General features: G+C 44.9%; 1 protein-coding gene across 1 annotated transcript in view; it reads right to left on the bottom strand.

Moving 5' to 3' along the window:
• The window catches only part of LRGUK (leucine rich repeats and guanylate kinase domain containing), a gene marked incomplete at both ends in the record, with an annotated part of 106,023 nt that overhangs the window by 32,571 nt on the left and 55,215 nt on the right, over window positions 1-18,237 (bottom strand). The window contains 4 exons of the mRNA XM_080818740.1: window positions 4,987-5,388; window positions 11,391-11,486; window positions 12,114-12,315; window positions 15,273-15,386. Coding sequence (XP_080674866.1) covers window positions 4,987-5,388; window positions 11,391-11,486; window positions 12,114-12,315; window positions 15,273-15,386 — 814 coding nt within the window. The remainder of the gene's footprint in view (window positions 1-4,986; window positions 5,389-11,390; window positions 11,487-12,113; window positions 12,316-15,272; window positions 15,387-18,237) is intronic.

The following is an 18,237-nucleotide window of genomic DNA, read 5'->3' as shown; positions in this document are numbered from 1 at the left end:
TTAATTTCCAGAAGTACTGAAAGCTAAATGCATTTTGACATGTATTTTGGCCATTTTTCTCTCCTCTTTTGTGAATTACCTGATCATGTCCTTTGTCCAATTCTCTTTTGAGGCTTTAAAATAACTGATTTAGCTCTTTAAATATTTGAAGAAGTCTCTTAAGCCCAGTGGAACTACATTATCTCTGTTGATGTCAACACTAGCTGCCAGACTTCCTTTAAAAAGCTAAAGATCACATTAGCTAATAGTGACTAAAGTTCTGCGGTGTTTTTTGCTGTTCTATAAAGACCACTTTGCTGAGGAATACAGCAAATGGAAGTGATGTGAACTTTGTAAACGTAGATGGAAAATGACAACTCTTACACAGCTTAAAAGCAGAAGTTTCCGTTATACCAAGAAAATCAATAATAGCAGTAAAATCCTCCCACCACAGAGGAGTTAGTGATCTTTGCTACTCCCTTCCTTGGACAATAAACAAAGTATTGACCAGCTGCTCTGAACCCAGGACATTTTTACATGCCGTCAAAACACAAACCTTATACCATCGTGAGCCCCCAGGAAGGGAGCTAGAGCTTCCTCTAAGTCAAACAAAGGGAAACCTGGCTTTTCACTTCCCTTTAGAATCCTAAGAAAAATGCAACCTTGAATGCCCTAAGCGGCCTCAGAACCAGTTGCCCGAGGAGGAAACCACGTATTTTTCTAAAGTTCTTGCCTAAGTGAGGTATCAGCGCTTCTGAGATGCACCATTCATGGCTCATAAAACAAGGGGTGGTTATCCTTATTTTCTTCACATCTGTCCTCCCCAACGCCCCACCATGTCCCATCCAGATACCTCCTGAATCTGTCCATTCCTGCCACAGTGCCGTCTTGTCAGAATTATTGCAATAGCTTCCCAGCCATCCTTCCTACCCCCTGTACTACCTTAAATTTATCCTCCATACCAACTCTAGACACATGCCTCTAAGATAAAAATTTAACTATTCAATGGCTCCCCACTGTTCGATCAAGTTTCCAAACTCGTTATTAGCATAGCACAAAACGCCCTTTGGATCTACAGACACCTGACATCTGGGTGCTCAGAAGAAATGCTGCGCCTGCTCTTACTGCCATGCTTAGACATATGCTGTTCCCTTTTTGAAGAAACCTTCGCTCTCTCCCATCATTCTAATTTTGCAACCTTGATGACTTGGCTAAAAGATAACCTCCTTTCGGAAGTGTTTGGTGATCTAATTCTCCCATCCCAGGCTAGATTCATTGTCCTTCCTTGGTATCCTTATGACATTCTGGAAAAGTTAATAAATGGGTTTGCCTGTTTGATGTTAAACCTGGCCCAGTGTGCTGTGTCGCTTCTGGCTACCCCAATCACGTGGTGGTGTAATGAACTCTCTTATCTGTCTCTCTGGATAAAAGACAGAGCTCCTTGAGTATCCTCATCATCTCACTGTGTACATTTAGCAACCAGCAGTCTGGCAGCTAGAAGGTACTCAATCAATGCTTGTTGGATGACTGGACTAACTCCATAAATGTAAGTTATGATATGTTAAAAAAAAAATTCACCTTACTATGGTCATCTTTGACAAATCAGATAAATCAAAGGTTAATTATTAGCATAACATAGGCTCTTCATTTTACAAGAGGATTCCTGCCTCCTGGATTTAAAAAATGTCAATTTCCTCTACTGAACTTGAAATAACATCTGCCATACATACAACTTTGTGGACACATATGTTTTGTATATGATAAGATCCATTTATACGGGCATTTAGTCCTCCATTTTTTCTCTTTTGGAAATACAGGATGCCAAACATAGTTTCCGATGCTGCTATTTACATAGCAAGCACTCAATAAATACCTTGTAACCCTTTAAGAGCCAGATCCCAGGTTAGCTGCTTTGCTCCCAGTCCCTGCTGTCCGGGAATGCAATTGCCATGTACTCGAGGAGGGGGCACCAAGGGTTACATGTATGGGACCCTGTCTCTGGCCAGAGTAGATTAGTTTAAGAATGAACACTTGGCCTAACCCAGGCCAGTCAATATCTTTCCCTGAAATTTTTTTTTAATTTTAAGATTAAAGAACATGCAAATTAATTCCTTTCTAGTAGTGGGAGCTGCCAGATGTAAAACCACATATAAGACTTGAGAGGTATTGGTGGCTGTGTTCCCTGCCACGTGCAGAAACTTCTAGGGAGTCCATCGGAACCAAAGATAAAGAGCCACCATGGAGAAAGAAACAGAAATGACAAGAGTGCTGTTGATGACAGAAAATACTGGGGATGACGAAAGTCTGGGTTATGTTCAATAACTGGTCCCCAATTCTGAGGTAGGCCCAGCTCTACCTCTACCCTCCTCATAGTTTGGTTGTGGGAGACTTTCCACTCCCTTCTCGTAGATTCCCGTAAACTGCCTCAGGTTGGACCCCAGTCACTTGTCAGCAAAGGAATCCTGATGCTATGAGTTGATAAAAGAAAACAGACTCCGCTCCATTTTCTCCCCACTAACCTTTTCACTGATTCAACCGGGTGGTTTGGCATAATGAAGGCATGGGCTAATTTACATGAGGTTCCTATTCGGAGAGAGAAGGAAGGTATTCATCCTGAAATACACATCGAGCAAAAGTAAGTTTCAGGTCATACATGCCAACACAAACCCGGAGGACTCAGCAATCACAGTGTCACCGTGCAAGGAACTTATCCCCTGCCCTTCCGAAGACTCCCATACATTAACTGAGGGTCTGGAACCTTGGCAGGAGTGACCAAGACCCAGAAACTGCAAAGGCTTCCTTTTTCAGAGTTCTCCTTCTGGATCCCTCGATAAGGCAAGAGGCAGGTGAGAATTTTCCCATCCAAAAGTGACTTTTCCTAACGGAGTCAACAAAAACAATGGCAACGTGACATTGCTTCAGCCAGAGTTCGAGCACATATTGGAATTCATACAAGTCTAGACACACAAGTTCCCTGCTGGCACCAGCTCTGTTAAGACCCCACTCGAGGGGCTGCTCTGTGAGGCTACAATGGCAAACCATAAGAATTCGCACAGACTTGCTGCCTTCTAAGAACCCAAAGGGTGGATGGGGCTGGTGACCACACCCTCGTGCTTACGCGGGTGGCAGAAGGAAGCTGGGATATGGAGTCATAGTGGCCTGGCCATCATTTTCCTTTCTGTGACAGCACTGCCTCCAAGGGGCACAGACGTTAGAGACCCAGTGCTCCAAGGGTGGCTTACACCTTGGTGCTCTGACTTCCCCTGGCTCTCAGTCTTCCTTCCCAGCTGCCCCGCTCCTCGGCAGACATGTGACTATGGGGTGTGGCTGAGCTCCTGTCCTTTGGAGCTCCCCCATGTTTCCGGCTGTGTTTGTCTCTGGCTTGCTGCCCAGGAGCGCTGTCCCTTTGGACAGAGCTCTCTTTGGTCTGACTGGTCCCCTTCTGGGCTTGCGTCCCTTGGACAAGCTGCTGTCCCCTTTTATGAGCCTCTTCTTTTCTCCTCGGATGTAGCCTAGAAGCAGAATCATCTGGTCTGGACTCCGCAGAGGAAGTTTCACTCTGGAGAGGTCTGGGCAGGGGCTGACCCTCCTGAGTTGGTGGACCACCACTGAGGGACGCTTTAGTCTCTTGAGACAATCCTCCAGAATTCCTTCTTTTCGAGGATGGTCCTTTTTTGGACACAGTTCCCTTCTGGACCAGGTCATCTGTGGGGAGGCTGGCACCGGCCTTTTTTCTGGAAGAATGTTCCTTTTCCCGCTTCTCTTCTGGTAACTGGGGATCCTTAGGCAATGGTTCAGCATTAGTTGGCTCAGGGATTTCTGGGGCGTGGACTTTTCTCCTCTGGCTCCCCTGAGGACTCTGAGGCGGGCTGGGATTAGGGTGGTTGGGAACCTTTGGGGGAGTCCTCTTACTCTGGGATTCTGGCTGCAAGGCTGTCTGACGGCTTCTAGGAGCCTTTTTCAGATGCCCTGGCCCTTTAGTTGTCTCTCTTTGGACAGGGAGTTTTTTTTTCCTAGCTCCTATCTGCTGCACTGGCTCTTGGTTTTGGGGTAAGGCCCGTACATCTGAAATCTTGCTGGAGGCGTGGCCTGCTTTTGGAGCTTGCCTTTCCTTTGCAGGCCTTGAATCATGGTGAGGCCCTGTGTTCTGAGGCAGCCGCTGTTCAGAGAAGGGAGTGGGAATTTGTGGGAGCCTAACGACCTGAGCCTCCTCTTCCTGGGGCAGATCGGGGGCAGGCTGTGGCATGTGCTCCTGGATGGGGGGGCTGATAAGAGGGAGCTTCACCTCCCTGACCTTTTCTTCTTGGACTTGCTGAGGACTATGGTCCAGATGGGGGCTCGGATTTTGTGGTGGTTTGGAATGGGGAGGGCTGATGGGAGGAAGTTTACTGGGGTCTCCTTCCTGAGCTAGTGGAGGCCTGGGGGAGGAAGTCACAGTTTGATCTGAGGCTGTTCCTAAATCTTCCTCCCTGCTGGGTGACAGGAGTTTGGGTGTGGGCCTCCGGCTCTGGAGTGGAGCCAGGACCTGAGGCTGGGGCAGCCTGGTGGGAGCCAGGCGGCTTTTGGGAAGCAAAGTCATTGGATCGTTCCTGTCCTGGGTCTGTTTGATAGCTGCTGAATCCTGAGGTTGTGGCAATTCTGGGTAAGGAGTGCTAACCCGAACCAATTCTGCTTTGGGGATTTCCTCTTCTAGAGGTTGTTGGGAATCTTCCGGAGATGGTCCTGGTATTTTGGCCCCATTAGGGTGGGAAGGGTCTCTTGGAGGCTCATAATGGGTACTGTTGGGTGGCAGATCAGCGGACTTGGTTTCCTCATCCTGGGTTCTCTGGGGGTTGAGGGATGTTGGGCCAGACCCCTGGGGAACTTCAGATGGGGGAGGGCCAGTGGAGGTTACCTTGGCCTCCCCTGATTCCTCATCCTGGTCTGGCTGAGGGCTGCGAGCTGGAGCTGGGTCAGGGTGCTGAGTAGGCTCCTGGGAAGGAACGATGGAAGACTGCCCTATTTTATCTGCTTTTGCCTCAGATGCCTGGGACTCATTTTCAGGGAGATCCGTCGTTATTATTTTTGAAGAAAGATCTGATTGTTGAACATCCCCTTCCTTCTGGTTTGGGGATAAGTCTTGGGCCTGCTGGGAAGTACCAGGTGCTGAGGAGCTGGGCTGTGGAGGAGGCTGAGCACTGACATGGCTACTGGGAGAACGTTCTTCTTGATGGGCTGTTCCCTCCTGGGTCAGCTCTTGGTTCCGGGAGGGGGCTAGGTTCTGATGTTCAGGGACCTGTGCATGAGTCTGTATTCCAGAGAGATGCTCTGTTATCTGGCCATCTGCTTGCAGTTTCGCCAAGCGCCTTGGGGATGGGACCAGATGTGCTGGCACCCCAGAGGGGGTCTTCTTGCTAGAGGGAGCTCCTGCTTTAATATAAGAAGAAGTTAGCTAAAAACATCTTAACATGTACTATGCAACTAAGTAACTTTAGAAATAACAACAAAAAAAATTGTTTCCTTTCCTGATGCACATAGGCCTTTGAAAAGAATAAAGTTACACATAGAGAATTATAACCTTTCCTTCCCTTTGGGGAGACTAGGTGCCTAGAATTCTCTCATTTAGCAGAATGTAGAAAATCTTAGTCAATGGAAATCATCAACTTCAGCAAATAAACATAAAAAGACTTATTCACAGAACCAAAATTTATATCCGGGTGAGAGAGTGACAGCAACACTTTCTAAGTGAATGAAATTTTAAATTTCCACAACTTAGAGAGGTCGGTGCTGCTTTTGATGGTAGAAACGAGAGGGTAGACGTCTAAGCAAGGGGTAGTCCTGCTTGTTTAATGGCAGTCCCCTTCAAGAAACTGGGAGCTCTCTGAGGAATAATCAGCTTACCAAGGAAGGGCAGGCGAGGCAAGGCACGGGAAATTCAACAGGCGCTCAATAAGTCAGTCGGGAACGGAAGGAAGCAAAAAATGGATTCCGTGGAAGCATGAGGTGCCATGGCTCACAGGAGCTGCTCCTGATGCTCCCCCCACCCCCATCCCCGCCACCCCCAGGGCTACTCTTTTCCCTCGGAGTCTACTCCAGGTTTCAGCAATGGTTCTCAGAGGCCACTGGCCCATTAACTTCGCAGACAGGGACACTTCCTTCGATCACCATGGGAGCAAGTTCTCCGTGTGATTCTGGTCTCATGGACCGACCGGGGACTCGATTAGCGCAGCAGGCACTTGCTTCTAAGAGAAGCCCATACATATTCTGGTGGCCCATAGAACATCTTAACCTAGCCCTAAGGATGTGGCTCTGAAACGCTGTAGTCAGGGGTGGCACACCAGTGTGGAACAGCCTTGAAGAAACTAGTCTCGGCCCACTTTGAGAGAAACCTGATGCTCAGAGACTACAAACCAAGTCAGACCTCCAAGGTGAGCCCACGGTGGTCCACCCCCAGAAGCAAACCAGGCTCCTGGCAACGGTCCATTCTCCCCCACAGAGGAAGATGGGCTTGGACTACTCCGGGTCCTCCCTGAACCTCCTCGTCTGGAGAGGAAGCCTGTGCCTCCAGCTGAACCAGACATCTCTGGGGAGGGGTTGGGGAAGGGTGGGGACAAGGAAAATCTTGCCACTTGGTGGGATTTCTGAGGGGACGGCTCTGCTCATCATTCCTATCTCCCTAGTTCATGACAGTAATAGATTAAATACAAATTTAGTCAAGAAACAAGGCTAAATTAAAATATAAGAACAGTAAAAGTGTCTAGAAGAGACAAATTCATAGAGACAGAAAGTAGATTAGAGGTTACCAGGGACTAAAGGGCGGAGTTATTGCTTAATGGGAATAGAGTTTCTATGTGGGAGGGATGAAAACTTTTGGAAAGAGGTAGTAGAGATAGTTATACAACACTGTGAATGTAGTTAATGCCATTAAGCTGAACACTTAAAATGGCTAAAATGGCTAATTTTATGGTTTTTTAATCACACGCAAAAAGAAATTTTAAAAAATAGAAAGGCATAAGAACAGTAAAACCCAATGCTAAAAGCTCTTTCTCTTTGTAAACCCCTGGTTTCCTAGAATCAGACACACAAGGAATTTTTTCCCCCACTTTTAGAATTTGACAATTCACATCATTTGGCAAATGAAACCCTGCCCTTTATTAGAGATAAAGATACCACGTGGGACCTAGTAAATTGCTCAATTTCCCCGTTTGACTCATCATCACCATCATTTTCCTCTCTCACTAGTCAGATCTAAATAATGATTTGCAAACATAATTTTATTTTATGATTTCTATAGCAGGAACTCAGGGTGGTAGTTGGATCAGCTTTTTAAAAGCTTTATTGGGAGCACCAGATAAGTATTCCAGAAATAGGCTGTAGAGAGACACACAGAAGGTAAAGACATCTCTTACACTAAGTTGTGAATAAAGTGAGTTCTTTATTTCATAAAAACTATACTGTTTGCTCAGGATTTTTTTAGTTATTGTGCTTTAGAAATGAATATTACCTGGCACTGCTATAAGGGAAAAAAACAAGATCACCCATACCATGGTTGATAAATATTTTTAATTAATGGCATTAATTATAATGGTATGTCTCAGTATTTTGAGGTTTTATAATCACTTTGTACCTAACGTTACTATTTTGTATATGCATTTAATGGAAATTCAATTAGTCTCTCCTCTGGTAAAGGTTTGCATTTCTGGGTCCAGGCTGATGTGGTTGCTATACTGATAGACTTCAGGCTTATTTTTACGATTTTGTTCTACTTTCATCATTAAGAGTAGAAATTAAAATTGCATTCTCAGTTACAAATTAGCAACATGAAATTACTGAAGATAAGGCCATGTATTATTACTTCAAATATCTAGGAATACTTCTCAATTGACATTAGTACAGGATTCCTGCTTCCATGAAAACAAATCCATTGGCCACCAGATTTCGGTTTGTACTGAAGCCTAACTTACAGGCAGTCTAATCTAAGGGGAAAACCTCAGCAAATTCCAGAATGTTCCATAATATTATATGTAGTCGGCTTTGTTGTTTAGAAATGGCAGTTCAAAGTGATCTCTCTGATCAAATTAATGATTACTGGTGAAATTTGGAATATGAAACTAAGGCTTCTAATTTCCAGTTCAATTTTCTAATTGGTCTTTCATAGAACCTTAAATATTTTTTATTTCAATGTCTTACCTTTGACAGCTCAATTAAATATTAAAAATATTTCAACTATGCTGAAATTACTGATCTTTTCTTTCTAGGGGTCTCATTTATACTTACATAGGTAACGTAAGTCTTTACATAAACATACAGAACTACAGAACTTAAAATCAGAGGGACCCAGCTCAGAGTGGAAGCAAAAATGCAAAAGCCAGCCAGCCCTGGGACAGTGACCCTGCTGGGGCTCTTGTCCCTTTTCGGGGAGTCATGACGCTCATTTTGGGGTGGTTATGGTTGGGCCCTGCTCACCTGCAGTGAACCCTTGAACATGGGGGCCTGCCCTCCTTGGCACAGACTTCACGCCCTCAAACTCCAAGAGGCCCTGGCTCTACTCTTGAGCCACTAGAGATCCTTTTAAAGCTTTATTAGTAAGGACCATGCTCATTAGAATTTTTAAATACTCACTTGAATCACATCTGGCCTCCACAAAGTCACTTTATGTGCAAGTTTATCTGTCTTCGACAGAAGACAATAACGTCCTCCACAGATGGACTATTTAAATAAAATGAGGTGGTTTGGCTTCTTAAGAAAACACATCATTTTCCCAAACGCTAACCCTGCCAGGAAAACGGGGGTCTATGCAGGCCAGTGAATTGACGCATTAATTATAAACCTTCCCTCTACTTTTTAAAGCAGAGGCTCTATGAGTCAATAACCGAATGACCCAGTTTCTGTTATGCAGTGTGTCTGAGAGGGAGAACATTTTAACAAATTCTATAATTCATACTTTGCATTAAATCAGACAGGCCGAACCTAATCGGTCCAAATAAATGAAGTTTCATTTTACCCTTTAAAACGGGAGTCTGTTTTCCTATGCACACATTATCTGGTCTATTAATTCACCAAATGGCAACTGCACCGAATCGTCAGCATCCTGGAGGTCGCAGAATGTGGAATGATGGAGAATACAGAATGATGGAGAGCAGGAGCCCCGCTGGCTGAGATCCAGCTCAAACGCCACAGCTCACAGGTGCCCTCTGTGCTACGGACTGACAAACACGCTTCTCTCCTTTTCTCAGAACTGGTCAGGCTCGGGGGACGGACTCACACTCATCTAAATCCGCAAGGGGCTGATTTAAAAGCCAGAACACCAACTGATTCATTTACAATGGGAGCCGGGCCGGGCTCAGGGATCAGGGCAGGGTGTTCTAACGTAGGAGCGCGCCCCCAGCGGAACAGCTCCACCCCGGGGGACCAAATTAAAGATCAGAAGTTGCCAGGTTAGCAAAGATTGAAAGCAAAGAGAGGCAGATTTCCTCACGAGAGACTTCCATCCAGCTCTCGAAGCCTCATGAGATATGCCATGGCCCCTGCCCAGCACGGCTTTCTAAAAAACCGATGGGAGTTTATCCGTGTGGATAAACATACGGGCGTCCTCCTCATTGAATGGCCCCCCTTCGAAGACTGGGCACAGTCCTCCAGTCCTCCATGAAGCCTATCTGCACATAGGGCACACTTTCTTCCAATCCTCTGCAGGCGGGAAGTCCTACCCTGGTCACCCGTCTTCCAGAAGAAACACATGGAAGGACAGCCTCACTCTGTGATCTGTCAGTTGCGAACCAACGTCACAAACACCTCGTTCCAGAGGTCCCTGACCTGAACAACGTGTGTAAAATTGCTAAAGGGCACCGCCAGTCTCAACTCTGGCAAAATCATGGCCTGGCCTGCCCTGACCCGGCCAGCGAAGTCCTACTGGGCCAAGAGTCATGGAGGCCAAAGCACATGAACACACAGCAAGCCAGGGTCTCACATCAACGGTTTACAATATGTGATATGTGAGAGCAGTTCAGCCCACTGGAGGGGACCTTCTTTTTCTTCATGAGGGTGGCAAAAACTACACAGAATGTGAAGTCTGTCGTCCCCACCATTTTTAAGTGTTCAGTTCAGTAGTGTCACGTACATTCACATTGTTGCGCAATGAAGCCCATGAGCTCGATTCATCTTGTAATAGTGAAACTCTGTAGTTGTTAAACAACAACACTCCATTCCTCCCCCTCCCCCAGCCTCTGGCAACCATCCCATTTTTCTATCCTTACGGATTCGACTAGTCTAGGTACCTCATAAAAGTGGCATCAGACTGTATTCATGTTTTTGTGACTGGCTTACTTACTTACTTCACTTAGCAGGACACATCCTCCTTGTGGCGTGTGTCAGACAGAAGCCCCTTCCTTTTTAGGGCTGAATAACATTCCACGGTATTTATCAACCACATTTAGTTGATTCATTCGTCTGTTGACGAAAGTTGGGTTGCTTCCTCCTCTCAGCTACTGTGAATAATGCGGCAGTTCACCGGGGTACAAGTACCTGTGCGAGTCCCTGCTCGGTTCTTCTGGGTAGATATCCTGAGGTAGAATTGCTATATCGTATGGTGATTCTCTTTCTAATTTTTGAGGAACAACTACATTGTTTTCCATCAGAGCTATACCATTTTACCTCCCCAATCTCTCAACATCCTTGCCAATGCTAATTTTCTGTCGTTTTTTTCTTAGTCAGCCATCTGAGTGGGGATGAGGTGGACTGGGGACAACCTTCTAAATACATCTCAAAATATTCATGTGCCAAAATTCTAAGTTAAGGCTTTAGAATTCCTGGATTCCAAGGAGAGACACTGCTCTACAGGCCATGCTGTTTACTGCGCATGTTCCATGAGGCACTAACTCTCCCTCAATGGAGAGCATCAACTCCATCCAGCACGATAGTCAAGTGAAGTTCTGAACAGCAAAGCAGCTTGCCCAAGGGAACGGGAGGGCCACAGCCAGGCTCACACCCTCTGACCGTGCTCTTCCACTAGCCTCTCTAGTACCAGACACGTGGAGGACTGTGGCAATGCAAAGAAAAGGAGAAAGAAATCTATTGGCTGAAAACAACACTAAACACAAACTTGCCAAGCAGAATACCACCTGAGCTCCCTCAGGGAGCCAAACTTCTGGAAGGCTGAGTTCTGAACTAGGAGGCTGGCCCTTATTTACCATAAACCACCAAGGAGGCACCGGCCAGCATGTCCCTGAAGGACAGCCCTGTGAGGGCCACTATAGCCACCCAGACAAGGAGAGGGACAGGTGCAGGGGGCTGATTCACGTAGCTCACTTGTGAGGACAATCACGCAGGAGGAAGGAGGGGGATTAAGGAGTTAGAACCAGCTTGAGCCTGGTCGACGAGTACCCACATCGCAATTCAGATTTGTTCTCCTGGCACAAAAAGGGAGAGTGTGGTACCTGCAGCTGGAGCCAAATTCTTGGATGTTTCCTCAGACAATCCAAGGTATTCTCTGATGAGGTGACTCAGCTTTTGGTAGGCAACTTCCAGATCATCTATAGTAAATGAGAGAAGGTACTTTAAGGCAACGGAATCATACCAAAATACAGTCAATTTGCAACTGATGGTGGTAATGATTTTCTAAGCTACATCTAAGTTACGATTACTGTGGTAGGCAGAATTCTGAGACCCTCAAGACACTTGACCCTCATATAACTGCCTTCCTTCAGTGTGGGCAGAACCTGTGAACGTGAGGGGGTGTTACTCCCGTGATTACGTCACGTTAAACGGCAAAAGGGAGTTTTGCAAACGTAACGAAGGTTACTCATCAGTTGAGTCTGGGCTAGTCAGAAGGGAGACTCTCCAGGTGGGCCTACACAGGATCACATGAGCCCCATAAAAGAAGAGTGTTTTCTGGTAGAAGAGGAAAGCAGAGACTTGAAGCATGAGGAGAATGTGATGTGCCCTCACCAGCTTGAAGACAGAAGGGCCACCCACACATGACCTGGGAGCAGCCTCTAGGACGTAGGACAACCCGTCGCAGAGAGCTAACAAAAGAAGCAGACACCCAGTTCTACAACCACAAGAAACTTCGTCAGCCAACAGTTAAGATGCAGGTTCCAGCAGATTTTCCCCCAGTGACATTACACTTCAAAAATAAAACTTCACTGAAAGTTACCGACCTGCATTGATGATCGCATCAAAATATCCTGGAAATTTCTGATTGGTTTTAATATAAAGGTCCACTCTGGACACAGCAAATTCAATCTCTACACGACTGAATAATCCTTTTCTCCGCAAATATCCTTCATATTTTTCCTTGTCCATGGGCACCACCAGAATATATCGAGGCTCAAAATAGGAAAATTTCAAACTTCTTACACCCTATTTGTTCAAAGAAAAGGTGATAAATTAGAAACAGACACACAATTTATAAATTATTTTGGAGACATCTGACAACATAGGTGTAATAAGTAGTCTTGTATTACAAGATTTGGATAATTAGCTATTATTTTCCTGTAAATATCTCAAAGTTGGATTACTTCCCTTTGTCCATCAAATATTGTTATTGGAAATAAAAGAACTACCTGGCCATCCTCTAATTAATTACTCTAATAAACATGATGGTTAAAAAAGAAAATTGCTGGGACGCCTGGGTGGCTCAGTTGGTTAAGCGGCTGCCTTCGGCTCAGGTCATGATCCCAGCGTCCTGGGATCGAGTCCCACATCAGGCTCCTTGCTCAGCAGGGAGTCTGCTTCTCCCTCTGCCTCTGCCTGCCTCTCTGTCTGCCTGTGCTCACTCTCTCTGACAAATAAATAAATAAAATCTTTTAAAAAAATAAAAATAAAAAATAAAAAATAAAAAAAAAGAAAATTGCTAGGGGCCCCTGGGTGGCTCAGTCAGTTAGGTGTCTAACTCTTGACTTCGGCTCAGGTCATGATCTCAGGATCATGAGATTGAGCCCATTGTTGGGTTCCACACTGGGCATCAGGCCTGCTTGAGATTCTCTCTCCCTCTGTCCCCACTCACATTCTCTTTAAAAAATAAATAAATAAAATAAAGGAAATTGTTAGATACAAACAGGTACATTCATAGTAGTGCTGTGTCTTTCATACTGGAAAGTAATTTCTCTTTTTCTTTTTTTCAGATTTTATTTTTAAGGAATCTCTATACCCATTGTGGGGCTTGAACTTATAACCCAGAGATCAAGAGTTACATGCTCTACTTAATCAGCCAGGTGCCCCACTGAGAAGTAATTTCAAGTCTACATTTCAAAGAGCATCCTCTGCAGCTGCAGGACATAGAGATCTTACCAGAGAAGAAAGGCTCCTCTGTTGCCCCATTGTCATCTCCTTGGGACTGGCCCTATTCCTAAACCAGCAACCTGGTTGGCTAGTTCCTGCTACATCTCAGAGCTTCTACCCAGAGCAAGGGACAACCAAGCTGCCAGGAGCTCACACCCAGAAGCCGGGCTGGGTGGTGGTCTGTGGATCAGGAGGGCTGGGGGGTGACAGACCGCAGCTCCCCAGCTACTGCAGAGCACGAGCCAATCCCACAATTGCTCCCTGGGCACCAATTTCCTCATCGCTGAAAGGCAAGAGTCCTTCCAAATGAACTCTAAAGCCCCTTCCACCTCGACCCCATCATCAGCAGTTTAGCTCAATGTTCAAAATCTTTGTTTTAAACATGGGGGGGATGAAATATGGGATCTTTTACAAAATAATTTCTAAAACTGCCAATGACAGTACAACCAGGGACACCAGGCCTGGTATATGGAGTCAACCTCTTGGAAATGAGTAGGAGAGAGTTCTCAGGGAGGAAAGAGGAGGAGGGAGACAGCACTCAGAGAACCAGTGAACCAGCAGAAGGTAAGCAGAAGAAGCTGGAGAGTTTCTGCCTCGTCCGAGGAAGATATTTTTGGTGATTAGCACAGAAAACCTCCTTAGAGATGCAAATGCAATCAACTGCACAAAGACAAGAATTGTGGGATTTTAAAGTTAGAAAAATTAAAGAGCTGGAAGAAACAGGCCCAGTTTCACTGCAGTGAGGCAACACACCAATCCGAGGAGCCAAAAAGGAATCATACTCTCTTATTCTGCCCAATTACAAAGAAAACAAGTTTTAAAAGAAGTTTCAGAGTCGATAGAAACGGAATATCTGACCAGCCCAGATTTTGTTTTCTGTACGTTTGATCTAACAGAATCATTTTCCTAACTTTTTTTTCTGACTACAAAACTGTTACACCGCTCAGTGAAGTTACCTTCCAAAGACGAACAAGTGTCTTTAAAGACTTCACATACTTAAATAAAGACATAAATTTTTAAAACAATTAAATAGGGGGCGCCTGGGTGGCTCAGTGGGTTAAAGCCTTTGCCTTCCACTCAGGTCATGATCCCAGGGGCTCTCTGCTCAGCAGGGAACCTGCTTCCTCCTCTCTCTCTGCCTGCCTCTCTGCCTACTTGTGATCCGTCTGTCAAATAAATAAATAAATAATCTTAAAAAAAAAACAATTAAATAGGATAGTCATGGTTTTACTCTGTATCTGAACTGGATCCATATTCTAATTTCATATTAGAATATGTAATATTCTGCATATTCTAATTACAGAAGATCACTGGGGAAGATGGGATATGGGGGCAGACAGGGAAATCTGCAAGTCTGAATTGCTCCAAGCTGGAATGGACTGCAAACGGCGAGCAGCAGGAGTCTGACAGCACAGCCCACGCATCTCCCATGAAGAACGAGAGAACAAGGGCGGCTGCGCAGAGTGGCCAGGCAGGTCCCGAGGGGACAGTCTACCAGCTCCACCGCCTGTGAGGAGGACATTTACCTGGATATCACTTCATATAAACAGAGACCACATGCCCTAAATGAGGGAATGTAGTGAGGAAGTTAACATAGAAAGTGAATCGTGGGGTGGCTCAGTTGGTTAAGTGACTGCCTTAGGCTCAGGTCATGATACTGGAGTCTCGGGATCGAGTCCCACATCGGGCTCCCTGCTCAGCAGGAAGTCTGCCTCTCCTGCTGACCTCTCTCCTCTCAAGCTCTCTCTCTTTCATTGTCTCTCTCTACCTCTCAAATAAATAAAATATTAAAAAGAAAAAAAGAAAGTGAATCGTGAGTAGCACTTCTATTCCTAGTATATGTGCAATCCATGTCTTCTGTCGTAACTCTGATTATTTAACTGTGCATGTCTGGCCACCCCCTGTGCCTAGCAGGGTGCTGCCTGCATTTGTAGCCCCCTCCTCAACCGCAAATATATATATATAGATAGATAGGTAGACTCACATAAACACACACACGCATTTAAAATAAATTGACTGAACGAAAAGACACTTACTTCTATTTCCATGTGAATACAGCTTGCCAAACCGTCTCTCGCGATACCTTCTATGGTGTCCCTATTTAATCCGTAACTGTGATTACCATAATTAAATGTCAGAATGAATTTCCCCTGAAATTTGAGAAGCACAGAGGTTTTTCATGTAACAGCTGCCATAATGAAACTGAATATAAATAAAACTATTTGATGTCTTACTTTTCTGTGTTTCCATGAAACTTACAAATAGAAGGCTGACGATGGGTTTATAAAACTTAATATCAAAATGTGGTAGAGAAATTTATTCAGAATTCTTAGCTGGAAAAAAAAAATTGAGTTTTTGGAGATCCCGTAATCTGCTGACGAAACACCTGGGGAGAGTGAAGGCACTGAGGAGAGTGAAGCTGCTGGTAGGACAGAGCATTTTGCTCATTTACCTGCTTCCTTGCCAAACGTGCACCATAAACTGTCATTACTGAGAAAGCAAAACCGATGGCCCGCTCTTTGCCTCAGCCATGTTGGCTACACTGGTAGACCAGGTACCCCAGAAAAAGCTCCCATTCTCGAAAGCCTTGCATTCCCAGATAAGCCTGAAGGCCATGAATTATAAGGACATCTAAAAACCATCTATCCTGAGATAAGCCATGAAAAACAGACCCAATTCGGTTTTTCCTTATAAAACACAGCTTTTTATTGACACTGCCCCAAATGTTTTTCAACAGGATTGCTGTGTGCCCTAGAGTGATCTGAGGTTTAAATACTGCCTTCCATCTAATTTCTGGAAGCCCAGTTCTTCCCAAAGCTGTACTCCCTTGCAAAACAGTCCAAGTTAAAACATGCCTCTCGAAACTGACCATTGCTTTGACACTGCTCTATTTATTAAGCTACTAGGTCTCATCTAAACTGGAAAGCTGATGACAAAAGAAGGAATAAAAATATGGATGATCTTGGCAACTGTGGCTCCTCACGCACGGGATTTTGAAAGAAATGAAAGCTTGCAAGGCTGAATCCTGTCAATTGAATTGAATTCCATTGGATGGCAGCATCATTAAGAACAGGAGCCGTTAGGAATCCTTTATGCTACCTCTGCCTCCTGGCCTGACATGTTCTGGAGATTTGGGGACAGGGGACAGGCCAGCTGTCGGTGGGGGGTGGGGTAAGGGGGGCGTGGCACGGGTGTTGGAAGTCCATGAGACACAGAATACCTGTTGTGGTGTGATGGGTCTCTAGTGAATGTGTCTGCTAGGAGTGATGAGGATAATCCACACACTTCGTAATCCAAAGGAGTTTATATCATGCATTTTAAAAGTTAAAAACTCAACGACAAATATCCTAATATTTCATGTCTTCAATGTCATGCCTTCTTTGTTCTTTGGAGCAAATAGTATGACATATATATATCTATCTATATAGATATAGATATATAGATATAGATATAGATATAGACAGATAGATATAGATATCTCATATGTACATATATGATACATATATATATTGCATCTATATAGGTAGATAAGATACCTATCTGAATCTCCCACCTTGCTTACTGTGACTCACCCTGTTTTCAAAATGCAGGGGGTTTTTTGGGTTTTTTTTGGAGGTAGGGGTAGAGGGAGAGAGGGAACCTTAAGCAGGCTCCCATGTCCAATGTGGAGCCTGACATGGGCCTCGATCTCACACCCCAGAGATCATGTCCTAAGCTAAAATCAAGAGTTGGACACTTAACCAACTGAGCCACCCAGCTGCCCCTCAAAATGTACTTTTGAATCATGTTTCAGATACAGACTGTGCATTTGTTCACTTGTGTGTACAAGGACCGCCCTCTGTGGAGCCCAAAAATATTTTCTAGAAGAATGAAGAGTTGGAAGGAATCTGGCATTATACTTTAGTATATAAAACAGGCTTTGTTATATTTCTTTTAAAAAAATTTAGAATAAGTGTCCTCCAGCTCCTGGCTGGTGATAGTCCTTTTACATTTTCCTGCTGGAGGATTTCTTAGTAAACAGCAATAATCCTATTTCAGAAGCCTCCAGGTCTGTGATCTTACTTCCACAAGAGAGGAAGAATATCTTCAGGGAAGTGACTGCACGTATGTCCTTAAAAATGGACTGTGTGTCTGGGGCACCTGGGTGGCTCAGTTGGTTAAGCGACTGCCTTCAGCTCAGGTCATGATTCCAGAGTCCCGGGATCGAGTCCCACATCGGGCTCCAGCTCCACGGGGAGTCTGCTTCACCCTCTGACCTTCTCCCCTCTCATGCTCTCTGTCTCTCAAATAAATAAATAAAATCTTTTTAAAAAAATTTAAAAAAAAAAAAAGGATTGTGTGTCTGTAGGCATGCAGTGGGGTGACGATCCACATGTAAGTGATGAGGGGATGGAGGAGAGGGTGCCTCCACAGGAGGCATCCGGGGCCTGGGTATGCCAGGGTAGTCTGCCAAGGCGGGCCAGCAGGCTGGCTGGGTGGGCGTTCCCGGGAGCGGGGGTGTGTATACAGGAGGCTGAGTGTGCCGGTGTGACTGGCGAAGCTGCTAATGTGTCATGAGTTACAACCTCTCACGGTTTGCCTCTTCTTGAAACAGTCTTGAGCTCGCTTTAAGGAAAAGGAGCTCAGAAGCAAAATTCCAGTTGAAGAAAATGACATTATACTGAAGTAATACACGTTAGCAGAAGCAGTAAAAACAAACACTACTCACACAGACAAGGATTTTGTAGAGGGAGTCAAACAGTGAAACCAAATATGAAGTGTAAGTACAGCAACTTCTTAGACGAGGAATTAAACCAGACTTAGTTACTACCGATCCAGTAAGGTATGGAATGTCAGGGGAGCATATGGGGCCCTGAGAACAGATGAACTGAACCAAGAAAAAAAAAATGCCTCAGACTCTAACAAGAGAAATTAACATGAATTTCGGGAACTAGCTGTTTTTCAACCCAAAGTGTCCTAAAGGAATCCTTCTTACTAATATCAAGATAATGCTTCCTATCT

This window comes from Martes martes (assembly GCF_963455335.1).
Source record: "Martes martes genome assembly, chromosome: 11".
NCBI lineage: Eukaryota > Metazoa > Chordata > Mammalia > Carnivora > Mustelidae > Martes > Martes martes.
The sequence above is the reverse complement of the archived record's forward strand: the minus strand, read 5'-3'. Positions and strand labels throughout refer to the sequence as shown.